This window comes from Agelaius tricolor, unplaced genomic scaffold (assembly GCF_023055355.1).
Source record: "Agelaius tricolor isolate 1412-34295 unplaced genomic scaffold, bAgeTri1.0.p SCAF_3, whole genome shotgun sequence".
Classification (NCBI taxonomy): Eukaryota; Metazoa; Chordata; class Aves; order Passeriformes; family Icteridae; genus Agelaius; species Agelaius tricolor.
The window spans coordinates 17,364,423-17,381,096 of NW_027269263.1; the positions used below are offsets into that span (position 1 = coordinate 17,364,423).

Here is a 16,674-nt window from a genome sequence, read left to right on the forward strand (position 1 = left end):
GCCGGCTTCCCGTCCAGGTTTGGCCAAAGCACAAGCACCTACGCATTGCAGGGCCGGCATGGCCCTCTGCAGAACTGTGTTCCCATTTGCACACGAATAAAGTACTGGAAAAAAAGGAGGAGAAAGAAAGAGGGTAAGATACCATACAGAAACGAAGTAAGAAAAGTATCTAATCTTCAATTCAGAGAAAAGATGTCAGAGAGTTAGATTTAGAGGTCTTACCCAGAAACACTGAAGGAGTTAAATGTATCTAACCTGGCTAAACAGCACTAAAGAGACTAAAGAGAGCACATGACAGGCACACAGATTTGAAGAGTCACCCGGAAAGATGGAAAGTAGTAGTGCCACTGGCTCCGGTCCTGTTCTGCATATTAAGATTTATGTTAAGACACTGCAAAGATTTTACTTCCCATTGTAACTGGGACAGTTTTCAGTTTGACAGTTCCACAGTTCTGGAGAGGGCTCACTCCCTACTTCATGCATGGTGTGCAGAAAGGAAGTGCTTAAGGTTGTTAGAGTAGACATATATTAGCAGCTGTATCTGCCCTAGCAGCATTTTGACAATGTACTTTTCCTAATTTTAAAAGATTGCAGCATCCTTCTGGAAGTGTATGGACAAAAGTGTATTTCAAAAGAGTCATTAATCTTAAAAACATTTTTGCATCAGTTAAACTACAGAATAAATAAATGTCAAGCATGCGTTACATGTTTTCCCTTGGGTCTGCTTGTTACCACCATTACACCAGCTAACCATTCCATCAGCTTTTTTTGATTCCCAGCACCCCCTCTTTCCCCCAGCCAGGATGGGGGTTGTCAGAGCTCAAGTTAAACATTTCAGCAGAACTGGACAGTGTTTAGTCTTCAGAGTCACATTATTGACTTGATTTGAAGTTTATGATTAACACATGGTCTCTCTTCTCCTGTAGTGTTTGTAGTGGACATCAGTCGAAATCAACACATATCCCTGCAGGGAGGAGAACAGTCATGGACATACTATGAATTAAAATTAACATGTTATTTTGGAGTTTCTTAATTTCAAATTGATCTTGGTGTTTAAGGTCTAAAAATCTACTGAGAAGAGCTGAGCCTTGGAAGTAACAAGTTTTATTCAACTCTGTCCTTTGAACTTTGCAAAAGGACTCCATCTTTCCCTGGGTGCTATCCCTTTGCACCATGTTAGTGACAGAATGGAATCTAAAGATTATACAGCCTACTCAGGAAGGTTCATCTGAGCCTTGAGGCAATTAGGCAAGGATCACAAGAGATTACCTAATTTGTGCCACTTAAGAATTAGCCATTTAATGTAAACTTGTCCTTAAAGCTTCACCCAGTGTGAGCACATACAGAGCAATAAGCCTGCAGAGAGCAGCTCATCACAGTCACAGAATCACAGAATGGGTGGGGCTGGAAATAACCTTAAAGACCACCCAGTTCCAACCTCCCTGCCATGGGCAGGGGGGTTGGAACTGGGTGGTCTTTAAGGTTATTTCCAGCCATGGGCATGTCCATGGGCAGGGACACCTTCCACTAGATCAGGTAGCTCAAAGCACCATCCAGCCTGTCTATGAAAAGTAAGAATTGTTTTTCTTCTGTTGACCATAGCCATCAGAGTGGGACTGAAAGTGGAAACTCTAGAACTAGAGCCTAAACTCTAGCCTTTAAATGGGAATCTCATTCACTTTGGTAGGGCATAGCAATTCTGTATTGTCTCTCATTCCATTGTTACTGATGAGGAGATTGGTGAGAGAACGTGAGGGAGAATGGGCACTGCAGAATCACTAAAATCCTTCATTCACAATTAGTCTATAAGACTGTTGGCAGTGAGTGCCACTGAAAGCAGTGTCTGAGCAATTATATTTTGTAGAGAACCAGGTATGTGGGAGGCAAAGAACAATTAAAAACAACCTTTGCATTTCCTTTCCTGAGCTGTGTTTTGTGCTTAACAGCTAACAAAGATTTAGAAGTCTCTGCAAAGAAAAACTTCGAAAAAACTGAAAATAACTTTGAGAAGTTGTTAAGCAAGTGGAGAAATGCAGAAGGCTTACTCATTTTCTGGGCATTAATTTGTCAGCAATGCCCTTGTACTGACTGGTTACCTAGCAACATTCTGTATGCCCAAACTAAGGGCTAGTTTTGGAGAAGGATAACCAGAAGGCAAAAAGTATTTTCTGAGGGCTCACTAGCTACTTTTGGCTACTAGCCTCAGTGATTATCACCAATTATTAACAAAATCTGGGCATCCTAGATGCACAAAATTGAATTCTCCTCCCTCTCATATTCCAAGTATTCAACAAGACTGTGAGATAGCAATAACTCTAATTTGATGTGGTTGGCCAAACTTGAACAATATGTCAAGCCCGTTTTTACACTCAATTCCAACTTAGAAGGCTGAAAAAGTTGTACATTTGATCACTTCATAGTTATTTAATCAGTTCTAACTTTTCCTCTCAAAGAAAGATACATTTGTTTCTAATAAAATTTTGCCATTACTAGGGACCTCATTTTAAACCCATTATTTATTAGTTAAGTAGCTCCAACACAGCAAATTTCTGGCACTGAAGAAAGTGAATAAATGCCTAGGGAAAAAAAAAAGTAAAAAGAGAAATAACCTTTTATAAAGGAAAATCTTTCATAAGTATCAAAATCTCACCTGTACAATTGTAATGTGAGATCTTGTAAAGGTAACATTGGCCAGATTGGGAAGAGGGAATCCTTTTGACAGTTTAGCTTAAAAAAAGAGACAAAAGATGATTTAGGTATGCATTAGAAAGATAATAAACACCTGCCCTTCAACAACACTGTTTATCCAGAGACTTGTAGGTCATTTATAACAATTAGCCTCTTAGTCTTCACAAGCAATCCTGGGAGGCTGCTAAGATGCTCATTTAGCAATGGGAAAAAAAGAATTACAAGTGCTTCTCTCTTGGCAGAGTGTTGCAGCCAAACCAAGGATTTAACGTTCAACACATTACATACTGAGTGCTTTGTCCCTAATGATCCCTGAGGGATTATTAATACAGCTTTACCATCATTAGGACCTGTTCCCATTTGTATCCATTAGCTAAAGAAGGTGATGTTCATCCCAGTATAGAGGGTTGACAGAAAGCTGTATCTCCCTCCAGGGCCTTAAATAAGATTTATGAGAGGCAAAAGCTCTGTTCTGGTCTAATAAAAAGGAATGCATTTCACATATAGTGGCCTCAGGCAGGTGTGCAGATGAGAGAGATTTTGCTTTTCTCCCCAATGCATCAGGACCACCTAGACTGAGATGAAGGCAGATGAATTTTTGCTTTCCTACTAATTTTTGCCCTTTTAGCAGAACAGTGAGAGGGAGCACTTACACCCCTACAATCTTCGCCTTACACTGCTTATTGGCTGATGGTCATTTTCTACTCCAAGTTAATGGGAGCTGACAACTTAATCAGAAATTCAGTAGAAGTTCCTAGAATAACCCATTCTGATGGAAGCTTTTTAGCTGATGCTTTGAAATACAGCTTTACCATTAGCTGATGGAATTACTTCAGTCTGTAAAATGTAAGATAGGATGTTCTCCAGAAGTAAGACCTGCCACAGACAAGAAAACTGAGTTAGCCATCATTTCCTGATAGTGGAAGAGCTGTTGTACCCTAATCCTGGGTAGAGTTAGTAGGCTCTTAATCAACTTCCAGTTCTCTTTTGGCCTCAAGGGTCATTAGTTCAAGTGAACTTCAGATCTTAAGGTTTTGGAATGATGCAAAGGAAGTGAGATGCAAAATGCAAATGTATTTCATTATGCTTGGCCAACATTTTAATTTAAAACAGTCTATTTGCTTTATTTGTGAGATAATATATCACCAATAGCAAAGCAGGACCAGAACAGTTTTAATCCTTTCTCCTCAGCTACTCGGAACTGATTGATTATACTGAGAATGAAATGACTCTGTGGGGGCAGGGTCTTCCCCTGCAAGGCTACAACTGCACTATTTCAGGCATCTGAGGGAAACATCTTGACTCCCCCTCCTTGCCAGAATTCTGAGCACGTTGATGAGCACCCACGGAGTGCCTGTGCCTCAGCCATCCCTGTGACCATTGGATGGCGCTCTGCTCTGCTGCTACAGCTCAGCTCTGCCCTGCTGCTACAGCTCAGCTCTGCTCTGTTTCACCCTGATGATTCGAGAGATCTCTTCCTACTGCAGCCGGGGCAACTACAGAATGTCTCATTTGCACAGCACTAGCTTGCCCCTAAGAGTTTACTTTTAACTCTTTGGGGCAAGAACAGAGAGGTGGCTGCCAGAAGACAGGAAGAGAGCCACTTGGGAATGAAGCCAAATGATTTAGAAATACTGATAAAATTTAGCTGCTTACTCTTTAGCCTTGATATCACTGATATTCTTAGTTTGCATTTCCTATATGCTTCAACTACCCAGTTACCTCAAAAGAGCCAACACTGGAGTGGGCTAGGGAGAACTGGATCCTGAGGGAAAGAAGTGAAACAAGATGAGTCACTAAGAAAGGATAAACACAGTTATTCTAATCATGTGTAGTCATGCTGTAGGGCTCCAGGTCTTTGGAAGCATCTGTACAGAGATTTTTTTTGAAGCACTTTCACCCACTGCATACTGCTACATAGAGAAAGATATGGTTTTCTTGGGGCATTGCTGAGCATCCATGCAAGAGTGTGCTAGAAGAGCTGCAGCCAGCAATTTGAGTGTGCTTCTCCCTCTGTATTGTTCTGGAAATCCTACTGACAATTGATTTTACCAAGGACTTGTAGGGTGTCAGGTATTTTCCAAAGATTTTGGTACATCTGCATAATGCTTTCATGTGAGTCTTAACAGGAAGGAAGGATCTGTTTATTGTGTGGTGCTGCTGCTACTGATGGCTTTGTTGCTACTGCCTCTGTTTCCAAAATGAAATACTTATTTCCTAAGTTGCTCTTGTATCTAACAAAAGATTTCTGAGTTTCCTCAGCACCAGTACTTGAGTTCTCAAGGCCAGCTTCCAGCACACTCTAGATTTTCCTCTTAAAAAATTACTGCAGAAAATGCTAACAGCACTATTCTCCTTAAATTCCTAACATCCCTCTGCCCTGATGAACTCTGCATGTTCTTAACCCCGTGTCTTTCTTAGGGACTTTTATGAAATTGGAGTCCCAATTCCCAGTTGTGAGGTCCTGATACACAGAGCTTCTTCTCCATGAAATATGACATGTTAGATGTGTAAATGGCCTAGCCTCTGGTTTCCAGCTTTCTGAACCCTTCCAAGTTGCAGGAGTTTAGTTGGATAATGTCTGCAATAAGAATATCTGCATAGGGAACCTGCAGGGGCCCAGGTTCTTTACTGTGCCCTGGACTGCTCTGACATTCTTTAGTAGCACAGGTTGTCTAGAAAGCCATGACATCTTGCCAGACAGAAAGTGATGAGGGAAATTCTCAGATGATTTATGGTCATCAAAACTGCCCTGGATGCTTAGTTTGTCTAGCTCAGAGGGGAGAGTAAATGTAAAAAGAAGGGAAGTCTAGTGAGACCACTTCCCTGCAGCGGTCCACTGGTGGGAAGCCCCTTGGGGCCATTGCACTTGTCAGAGAGAAGCTTCCTGCCTCCTCTAAACTGTACAAGTGCTGCCAGATTAAGATAATCTAATGCAGGTGAATTTACCAGCAAAACTTATTTACAGTTATCTGATCGTATGTCTAAACTACTAATGTTGGGATTGCTAACATTGTTTTCCAAAGGAAATATTTTTCATCCCAGATTGGATTACCTGTTCAAACATAGCGAGCCCATCAATTTCTGATCAAATATATTCAGGGAAATGCTGGTGTTGGCTGCCTGCAGAATAAAGAAACCATGGATTACCAGACACAAAAAACCCCAGGACCCTTTCTATGAATTAGTCACAAACACATAAATACCATCTTTTCAGTTATGCATGGAAGCTGTTTTAGGTAAATGCAGCTTTCTCATTGCAAGGCTGCACACAGTAAATGTCTGTTTATTTGAATGGCACTGACAAGAGCTGAAATGGAGGTAATGAGATGTCATTAATCAAAGCCATGAGCAAGATGCCAAGAGGCATGACTCACACTTGCAGAACTGTCATTGCAAAGAAAAAAACCTTGCTTAATCAGAGCCACTACATGTTGGGATTTTTGTCCATCTGTAGGAAAATGTTCTTTGCTGCAGAAATGTCCTATAGGTTAGTTGAGGTCATGCCTATACCTGTGACACAGGTATAGGTCATGCCTATACCTGTGACTATTCCCTTGTGTAGGGGAATGTGCATGTTTAAGTACTAGAAATTTGGCATTTTCTTTGTTTCTTGTACAGAGTTTTAAAAGAAGGAAGGAACAAACATATTTAACCCTGAGTTAAATGTCACCTTATTTGTTGTACTTACTATGGTCAGTGTGAACAGAGACTGGGTGGTTGAGTCTGGCAGAATGGCCAACACCTCCACAGAGCCCTGAATCTCCGCCGTGAAGGAATCCTGCTGTAAGCTGATGGTAGGGATTTCAGAAGACATTAGCTTCAACATCACTAGGTAGGGTGTAATTGAATATTTAGCTACCTGTAAGATTCAAAGACAAAAAAAAAGAAAAAACATTTTTCTCATCGAATGGATCAGAATACAACATTTTCTCACTTTTGAAGCAATAATTCTTAAGTATTTCCTTATGATGAGGTTAAGGACAGCTGTTAACATAAGATTCTTTCAGGTAAGCAGGAAATAAAGGTTTTCTGTGGTGCTAAATTAACAGTATTGGCCACTCAGGAATGCAGTGAAAAGTTCCTTCCACTTGAGGAATACAAATTTTTCCATATTATTTCAAGAGAAATTGAATACTAGCTAGTGAACAGAGGAGATAAATGGACCCTGAATGTGGTATTTAGTCGCACAATAAAAGAGCTCAGGAGTCATTCACTTTGAAATTCACCCATCTCAGGAGACGGTTCCTCCTCAGGACTGTCCTCAGAGGAGCCTCACTCTGTTCATTGCCTAAAGAGTGAATAGGCTCACAAGTTCAATATTCAAAACAGAGGGGGTGGAATATTTGCATCAATGCTCATGGCATTTTATGGAGAACATCATACATGCCTACCCTTGGAGAATTCTTATATTTCTGAGGAAGGAACTTAATAACATCTGGGAAGCAAACAAGAATGTGAAGTACTTTGAACTATTTGATTTCACCCATCCTCTGCATTTATAGCCTAAGGGTTCTTCTGCTCATTTTTGGTTTCTCATCCTGTCTCAGAAGGCTGGTGGAAACCATGCATGCTCATATTCTCTGTCAAGTTATATTCATCTCCTTCACCTAAAATAAATGGAAATCCTGTGCATCTGCCTTGTCTGTTCCATAGGATGTAATGTTTCCTGTCCATCTGTTAGTTCATTTTCCTGCACATGGTCCCTTCCCAGGTTTTCTGCTCATCAGTCACAGGTCAGCAGCAAAGTAAAGAGAATTAAGCAGGTTTGGGGAGGAGAAAGGCGATTTTTCTGAGCTGAGAACGCTCTTGGATGTCTCTCAAAGCAGAACTCATGACTGGAAGCTTTTTCCTGCATGGAGCTGGTTTTAGGTAGGAACAGCTGTGGCTTGGGCATGGTGCCCAGAGAAAAGATTGATGTGCAAGGTTATGGGCCAAGATTATGTTTGGTAACAGTGCAAGTCATTCAACTCATCATGGGGTGGGAAGTGACAAGGCCCATCTGCTCTGCTGTTACAAGGCGCACGTGTGCCTGCTTCTCCAGTGCAGGAGCCCTGCTGGCCCTAGAAGCCTTTGGGATGCACCAGTAGTGAGGTGTCTTGACACCCACACTGGGTGGCTTCCCTGAGACTTTGTGAAAGTAATGATACTCACCTCAGGGATGGTACTGCTAAATATCTCTGTGTTTATATTAAAATAGCTCAAGTCTGAAGGAAAAAATAAAAGAGAGAAAACAAATGAGTTACCAGATTTGACCTTCATGGTCAGCTTTTCTCTGAATGCATTATTACAGTCATTTCAATTAATCTTTGATTTTGTTCCTCTCAGAAATATTCCTAAGAGACTCGGTACACTTAAAGCAGCTTCCCAATAATACATGCCAAAATAATCCCTCAGAAAGCAAATTCTTAACATCATTATAGTTTGGCCTGCAGTCTATAGGTTTTGGGACTTACTGAACCTCCTGCAGTCGGGCTAGCCAAGTCAGGCAGCCTTCAAGCCACAGATGCTGTGCTTTGACATATGCTTTGCTTACAAGGCCCCTGTAGTATTTTCATTCTAAGAAGATCCCTTAGAAAGCAGCCAATGAGGCTGCAAAATTCTCCAGAGCTGATCTCTTGTTCCTGTTAGAGAACTCTGTGCCTCAGGTCTACAAACTCCTTATTTTTTGGCAGTATTTGGTTCTTGGCTCAGTGGAACTTGGCATTACTTACACTCTATATAGATGCCTGGCTGTGGCCTGAGGCATCTATATAGAGTGTAAGTAAAAGAGAATAACAATACCCTAGTATTTATAATCTGTCCCAGGACTCTACAGACCAACTGAGAGCTTTATATGGCCACATACTGACATCTGGCAGGTCAAAGCCCTAACTGGGCCACTCTGACCCCATTCCTCTGTGTCCTGCTCACCTCCTCTGCAATGGTCATGTTGAAGGCCCCTGCGGTGTAGTAAGCAAATGAGGAGCTCTGAAAGAAATACTCAGAGAAGGCAAGGTACAGCATGGAGTCACTTTGGTCTGGAATTGTGAAGGAAGCTGCCATGTAGGGAGAGTCAGTGTGGTTTCCAGCTGGGAAGACTACGCCCTAAAAGTTATTGTCAGAGATAAAAAAAACCAGAATCAAAATATAACTTTACCATGACTTAAGACAATGAATGGTACTTTCCTTGACTTTGCCCTGGCTATTCATTTGGTATATAAATGAGTATGCAGGCTTTGTAGTACACCCTGAAGGCTTGGTGCTTTCAAGCAGGTGGTGAAGGCAAGTTCCAGCATTTGGAAATCTTCACAGATGAGGCCTAAGATCTGTCTTTTGTGATACTGGTCACCAAGGACAGTCTGCCACCTCAGGCCACACTCTAAATTAAGAGTCTAAATATTGCATGAAGAATGTGACTAGTGGTCCTCCTTTCTCCTTTTCTCATCTCTAGGAATTTAAATCTGAGAACTGCTGCTTAAGAGCTATCCAATGGTCTCAATTACAAAATTGTTCTGTAAAACCAGAGGTCTTTCTTGGTCAAAATCAGCGCTGTATTGTGCCCAGAATCAAGTTGATAACTTGTGCAGACAAAAGGCTTATGAGAGAGGAAAGTTATGTCAGACAAACCCAAAATGCCTATGTTGTCTTCTGCATTAGCCATCATATTGGCCAAGCCTTGCAGATCTAATACTTCCAAATGCATACAGATGAAACAAAAAAGTAAATCAGTAAACTGATTGGAAGTGATGAAGACATATAAAGTTTAAAGTTTTTTATGTCCATTTTATTAGTTCTGTTTCTACAATGAAGTTGAAATGTATTTTGTCTGTCTTTATTTTCTCATCTAGCTCTAAAGTTCCTGTTGTCTTTTAAGGACTATCAAAATGCTTACAAGGTGCTGAATCACAGTAGGTGACCTCTCCATTCAATCCTCACTTGCTGGAATTACCAGTCTTTGTATATTTCCCCACTTATGTGGAAGAGTAGCTCTTGGAACAGCCATGATTTTATATCTTTAGTTTGACTCAAGTCCCTGCTTAAAATCCAGCTGCTGCAATACTCAGAAGAGTTTGACAGCAGCTGCAGAGCTGGTGTGCTGAGACCAGTGTCTACCACACAAGCAGATACTAACTTTTTGTTCCTTTTTGTTTCCCCCTCTCTTATTTCCCTGTTGTCCTTTTTTTAATACTTAATTTGTAGGATCTTTGTGACAAAACTGCCTTTTCATTTGGCCTTTGTAAAGAACCAAGCACAAGGCAGCTTAAACTTAATTAAGGATCGCAGATACTATAATAATGACAACTACCCTCAATCAAATCACCTTATACAGAATGACAATGAAGTCATTTTAGAATCAGGAACTAGTCAGATTTTTTCAGTACATAAGGAGACTTTTTCCTTAATTTGAAATAAACTTTCAAGTCTACAGACTCAGCAGCATTCCTTGGGCTCCCATGCTTTTGAAAGGGTCTTCTGCCTTCCCATTCAAGAAGCTAGGGGCTTAATTCTTGCTCTGATAGTCTTGCTCTTTCTTCTCTCTTATCCAACAGCAGACACACCTAGTTAGTCCCATGTATAGAAAAATTATCCTGACTGACTGAACAATGAAGTCCCAGCTATAATCAACAGTGAGAGAAAGATGAGGTTTAATAACTTTTTTTCTTTCCTTTCCCTTTCTTTTCTGTCTTGCTTAGTCTTTAACTGCACTCTATTTTTTACAACCCGCTCAAAAGCAGTTTAAAGAAAAGAATGTGGCTTTTAAAGGATTCATTGCCCAACAGGATTGTTACAAATTATTACTGTAACAAATTCAATAATGCTTTGAAATGTCTGTCTTCTCAGATGGTGAGCCTTTATGTTCAGAACAACAGCCATGGTCACCTAAGAAAGTGTCTCATAGAATAATGGAACCCACAGCAATGTAGGCAAACAGCACTACAGGCAACTACCTTTAAGTCCAGGTCAATGAATGTTTGGAATACTGACAGCAAGCCACTTAAGGAGTAGACTACTTCAGCCAAATCATCAACCTGCATTACAGCTGTAAGAGTAGTAGATAAGACACAGAATATTACAAAAAACATAGAAATAATTTTATGTATGCATAATTACAATTACATAATTTTATGTATACTTGAAACTAAGTCAAACTATGTATACTTAAAACTAAGTCAAACTATGTGTACTTAAAACTAAGTCTTTTCTGAAAGAGAATGACACAAATTGTTCCAGAGAGTAGGGAAAAACGCAACCAGGGACCTCCTAATATGCATTCTGACCTAAGAGTTGATGTTTCTACTGAGACTTTATGTAAAGTGCCTTCTCTAGTTTGTCTATTGTTTTCTCATTGTGGAAAGTAAGTTTGGTCTAACCCCAAAAAGGAGATGGCCATATCAGTGCCTCAGGGCATAAGGAGGTGTTGGGATTTTTTGTTTTAAGAGCATCCCAAGTAGCTGTAACTTGCAAGTACTTTCCCAGGAGAGTGCCTGATCTGCTTAGATACCTGTTTTGCACATGGTATCTGACCAACACTTTGGGTGTCTTAAATGCCTGTAAATCTAACCCAAAGTAGTTCAAGTGAGAAGGCTTTTGCAAAGGAGCTTTTTCATTTTTGTCTCTGGCAAGTCTGATAAATAGGTAAGTAAAACTTAATTTCCAGTCAGGCTAGGAGAACAGGCTTCAGCTTGTAAAGTGCTGTGTATGCAGGATGACTTGGAGCATGATAAAGGAAAACTGTCTTAGTAGAACTGTGTGGCCTCTAAGTGGCATTTCTCATAACAGAAGTGCACACTGCCACACTTGCAATTTGAGAATTGCTACCAAGTCCTTGGCTCTTAGAAACACATATTTCTTGCTCAAGTAGCCCAGCCTTTAGTTAACTGTGGTTCTGTATGCAAGGGAGCAGATGGAGCAGAGGGACTGATACCACTCCTGGAGGCATTGCTAAACAGCTGCTGTTAAGGAAGGGGGAGAATTTCACTGATCAGAAGAGAGAAAACAGAAGGAAAAGGTATCACCGATGACTCACCATTCGGTGATTGGAGGTCTCCATCTATCAACTGGATCCCAGCTCTGATATTGGGACATGACTACAATAAGAGCACACTCAAGTTATGGCCTGATTACCATGGATGCATAAGCACCTCTTACGTGTGTGCTAGCAGATCTTTCTGCTGCATGACACACATTGCAGCATTTGTTTATCAAAACACCTAATCTGGCTTCTCTTTACCTAACTGGATCCCCAAGGTTTCTGGTTGGTGCAATGCAAGTGTGTTGTATGTCAGAGCTACAAAAAAGAGGGACGTTTCCAGAGGCAGCCTGGTGGGGGTGACAAAACCACAGCCTTAAATAGTGCGAGGACAGATCTCATACTGGTGTCACAGGAGAGATCTCAGAATTGTGGAATCATTTAGGTTGGAAAAGACACTTAAGATCAGTGAGTCCAACTGTAAACCCCCGGACAGAATGACAGCCATCTCAAGCTCTGTTTCCTCTCAGCGGCCCTGGGCAGGCTGTCACCAGAGCTACTCACCCTTTTGCTACAATGAAGTTGAAATGTCATACTATCAGTTGATATACTATAATTTCTCTATGTGTTGCCCAGTATATGTTTTGTCTGCCAAGCATAAAAATAACCCAAGCCCCAGGATGCCTGTGGGTACACAGGCAGGGACTTATTCTGCATTGGAATGGAAAAATAACTACATTATCCATCCCTATTGCTACTGAGGTTGAACATAGCTGTGTCAGTATCTTGGCTATGAACCTGTCACTTTATCTGGAATCATTTCTGGCTGGCAAAATGATGACTGTGCTGATCAGACCAGAATAGGCCTATTACAGGATTATTTTTCTAATTCTTCCTTTGCCAAGTTCACATCACTGACTGAATGCTATCCTCCTTACACCCCTCCCCTACACAATGTGAAAAGCTTACATTAGTGACCAAGCTCCTGTGAATGGGTTTCTTCAGATACTTGATAAAGAAGTTATGCAGGAAGCTAGAGGGAAGGAAGAAGGCAATTAATGGGTCAAGTACTATGGTCACTAAGGGGAAATCAGGTATCTCTGCAGAACATGAATTTAATGGCCTCTTAGTGTGATATTCTGTTACACATGGGACCTTTTTGAAATGTAAAACCTGTCAGAGAGCCGCCATTTAGAAGATGATCATTTCAGCACTATGCATGTCAGCCTGGGTTAATTAATATTTATAAAAAATGGATTTCTTCAGAAGACCACCATCTTATATGTACAAAATGGTCTCTGCACTAGAAACTTCCAAAACAAGTAAAAATAAACAAACAAAAACAACTCCCCCAAACAGGTGACAAGAGTGGTATTCAGACAGTGAGAGAAATACAAGAAAATAATGAGATACTGTTTCATGGGGCTGTATCCAGAGGGTTAATAGACAGTCTGTTTCTGTTCAATTTTGATAGCACTGTGAGTAGGAGAAGTGAAGCATAGTACAACCTCATAACTCCTACCTAGAGTTGAAGATTAGAGCAGAAGTTTGAAAGTGCTGAAGAAGCACAAGGGATTGTTTGATTCTTTCTTTATCTTCTACTGTGTGTAAATACTAGGCCAAATATCAATGTTGACCATTTTAATGCTTTATTGGGACCCCAGTTCTCACCTGTGCTGCCTTATGATGCCTAAAAGCAGTTCTGTGTGCCCTAATTTGTAAAGTTGTCTCTGTGCCATTCAGTGACAGTTATTTTGTGAGAATGTTTATACAGATCTCTTCCACTTACCCAGTTTTCCCATTCAGCTTGATATCTACATCACCAGGAGTTGTCCGGCAGCTGGTGAGGGCTATTGATGTAGGGCCTGCATTTTCCAGGGGTGTTGAAAGGATTGCAGTAACAAACACTTTTGAAATGTGCACTGTGCCTCTTCCACTGTCTTTGCTGCATCAAGTGAAAATAAATAAAAACTGAAAAAAATCCACCTCTTCACTATGGAATTGCCTGGTGATGTGGACCCATGGCTGGTCACTGCCACTACTCTGCTTTGCCTGCCTGTGTCGGGTGCTTGCCAGTGAGGGCACTGTGACTCCTGCTGTGTCACCCCTCAGGTCCCAGGTCCCTTCCCCCTGCATGCAGCCCTGCTGCCCCTGGCAGAAGTGCAGATCAGAGACTCCTGTAATTCAGTCAATTTAGCAATACAGGTAATGTGGGGAAGAGGGACTTCTTTCCTCTGAAACAGCCTGGGACTAGGAAGGTGTGGAGATTGCTCTAAGGATATTGCCACTTGCTCATCCATTTTCCACCAGCTTTCGAACTGTATCTCTTGGTGGCATAACAGAGAGTTTCTAATAGTGTGACTGCACTATGAGGGTTTATTATACTAGACTGTGACCCACCACACTACAGCTTTTCTAAATGTGTCATTAGCTGGCAGGCTGGACAATGACAGCATTCAGCTAGAGCAGCAGTCCTGTGCTATTTGCAGCAGTGCTTCTCAGCCATGGACTCTTTAACAGGGCTGATGTCTGCGGGTGCAGGGGCTGTCTCCCACCAGCAGACCTGTCAGAAGCACCAGTCTGTGCTCCTGGGTTACTGCTGCCAGCTGATAAAGAGCACCTTTACAAGGAAGGGGTCACAAGAATAAACTAAAATTTGCATTTTTATATTATTCATCAAGAAAAATACCCCAGAACATGCAAAGCTGTACATACAACATCCAGGTCCTTATGTTCCAGTTCATATCAATGGTTAGAGAAGCATTTCCAATCACCAGTTTTATCCCAGACCCTGGTAGGAGGGAGATGGAAGCACTGGGTAATTCTACAGCAGTAACATGTATCCTAGAGCATGAGAAAGAAACGGGAGAGAAAAGATTTTTTAAAAATGGATTTAATAAGTCAAAATGAACACAAAACAGGATTCAAATTTCAGTCAAACACAATTTGCCCCCAGAGAGAATACTTACCTTGAGATGTTGTATTTGACATTACCAAGCCCAAATTTCTCATGGCCAGTCAAATCAGGGAAATGCTCCTTCTCCATATTCTGCTTCAGGATTTCCAGCCCAACCTCCCTGGCTACAGGAAAACAATGATCAGTTCAGTTGCCTTTGACAGTGCCTGGGAGTTATGTGTTTCTGGCTTAGGAAATGTGATGGACACAGAATCAGCAAGAAGGTGGTATCTCACTTGAGACATGGCAGTGCTATTTCAGGTCTCACTCCTAGTCATGGCAAGAGCTGAACTATCTGGCTCAATATCTGAGGTCAGGTGAACCTTGATATGATGTACAATACTGTCAAGTAGCTTACTGACATTGCTCTTTTATGCTCTTAAACTTTCCTTTATAGCCTGCCACGGGGTCATTTACTCCCACTGCCCTCTTTCCTTTGTCATATCAGTATTGAAGGCAATGCTACTAGCAGCTCTTGATGAGAGCATCACACATACCATACTCCAGCCCCTTCTGGGTGATCCTCACTTTGACTCCAGGATTGGCACTAAGTAGCCCACTGAGCAAACTTAAGAGAAGGAGAGAACAGCAAATCTTCAGCATCTTCCTCATTTTTTACAGGACCTGTTAGTAAATATTTATAATAATAGCAGAAATTCATGCTGTGTCACTTGGTGGTTGCACTCCCTTCCCCCCTACCCCAGACACCAGCTTTCCCTCCAGAATGAAGAAAGTGGAAAGCCCAGCAACTCTGGCAGAGAAGACCACAGACTTACAAAAAGTAAGCTCTGTGGGGTAGAGGAGAAAAATCAACCTATTCACTGACATAGAGACTGGGGAAAGTGCTTGGGATACATCCATCTGGACAAACATTGAACTTTTAGGCTGTAATTTGGTGGCTCTACAGGATTCACCACAGGGCTGGTGAATGAGAGAAGCCAATGCCCATCCCAGGGGCTTCTGTGACAAGATTTAAACCAAGATAGAGTTATCTGTATAAATCACAGACTGCATGTAGTGTGAAATTCAGAAGGTCTTGCTTTCAGCAAGGTTTCCCAGGGAGAGTGAGAGAAGCCACCCTGATAGAGAATTTTTAAACAAACCTGGACAAAATCAGATAATGTTTTTTTTTTTTTTTTTTCCCAGAGCTGGGAACAGCCTTCTATGGAGTTATTTGTCATCTGGGACTGACCTGGCAAACATGTCACATTATTCTGGTTTTCCTCATTTCCAGCTACTGCACTGGATTATAAACAGCTGAAAGTAGAGGAGAGTGTCTTTTCTAGCAATACTTTTACAGATAAATTTTTTTTAGTTACCACAGGGCTATGGAAGAGCTGTGGAATTAATTATGGAATTAAACCATCTATAAGAAGACAATTGCCTCTTCCCTAATATCTGAAAAATTCTTTTGAAATTGCTGCATCTTTCAGTAGCTGCTTCATTACCAGAGGTAACAGTATACCTCAAACCACTAGAATATTTTCAGTCATGATCACAATATAAACAATCTCCAAAATTATGAGAGAATATTGACTTAATTTTTTAACACTTTCAACCAATCCTGCAGAACACCTTTGCCTTTTAGTATAACTAGCATTGTCTTTTTAAATTTTAACTGACAGATATTGAGAGATGAAAGAAACACACTTCATATGTAGAACAAAAACAGAAGACTGGAAGGATACGTGTTTTTGGCATATGCATAGTTCTCAAACTTTAAAATATCAAAATTTAACTAGATTTAGCTACATCAATCACTTCCCAACAAAGCCACTCCTTGACAAAGAGGAATCACCATGTATTTGTTTCTATACCTCTCCTCTGAAGGGTGAAGACAAGATCTTTGCTGTAGCAGACCACAAGGCTGAGGATGTTGCAGGGAAAACCTTCTGCAGCCATGAGCCCATCACTTAAAGGAAAGAGCTGTGGGCTTGAAGAGAGCCAATTGCTATCACCTTCAGCGGTATCACCTAGGGAGTGGCCTCTGATAACCACATCCCAAGCTATTTTGGACCTTCCAGGTAAAATCTATTAAATTTCATTTAGGGATAAGCAGAGGACAATGTAAACTGTT

At 41.1% G+C, this 16,674-nt stretch overlaps 1 protein-coding gene across 1 annotated transcript; it reads right to left on the reverse strand.

Annotated features, from left to right (window-relative positions):
• Positions 1-646: 646 nt before the first annotated feature.
• BPIFC (BPI fold containing family C) lies at positions 647-15,209 on the reverse strand. Its single transcript, XM_071424277.1, has 15 exons — positions 15,095-15,209; positions 14,611-14,722; positions 14,357-14,485; positions 13,431-13,586; positions 12,611-12,674; positions 11,699-11,759; positions 10,620-10,711; positions 8,593-8,775; positions 7,843-7,887; positions 6,380-6,550; positions 5,744-5,811; positions 4,411-4,453; positions 3,501-3,564; positions 2,651-2,727; positions 647-964 (listed from the first exon to the last, which is right to left on the reverse strand). The coding sequence occupies exons 1-15, from the start codon at positions 15,207-15,209 to the stop codon at positions 899-901; spliced, it is 1,446 nt and encodes a 481-aa protein (XP_071280378.1). The 3' UTR covers positions 647-898.
• Positions 15,210-16,674: the final 1,465 nt, after the last annotated feature.

Bases quoted from the DNA above. Each gene is read 5' to 3' on its own strand.
- BPIFC (XM_071424277.1), bottom strand. From the start codon at position 15,209: ATGAGGAAGATGCTGAAGATTTGCTGTTCTCTCCTTCTCTTAAGTTTG. The intron at 14,723-15,094 runs GTATGTGTGATG...GTTTTCCTGTAG, and splicing joins CCAGAAGGGGCTGGAGTATG to CCAGGGAGGTTGGGCTGGAA. The intron at 11,760-12,610 runs GTAAGCTTTTCA...CTCTTATTGTAG, and splicing joins ACAGGAGCTTGGTCACTAAT to TCATGTCCCAATATCAGAGC.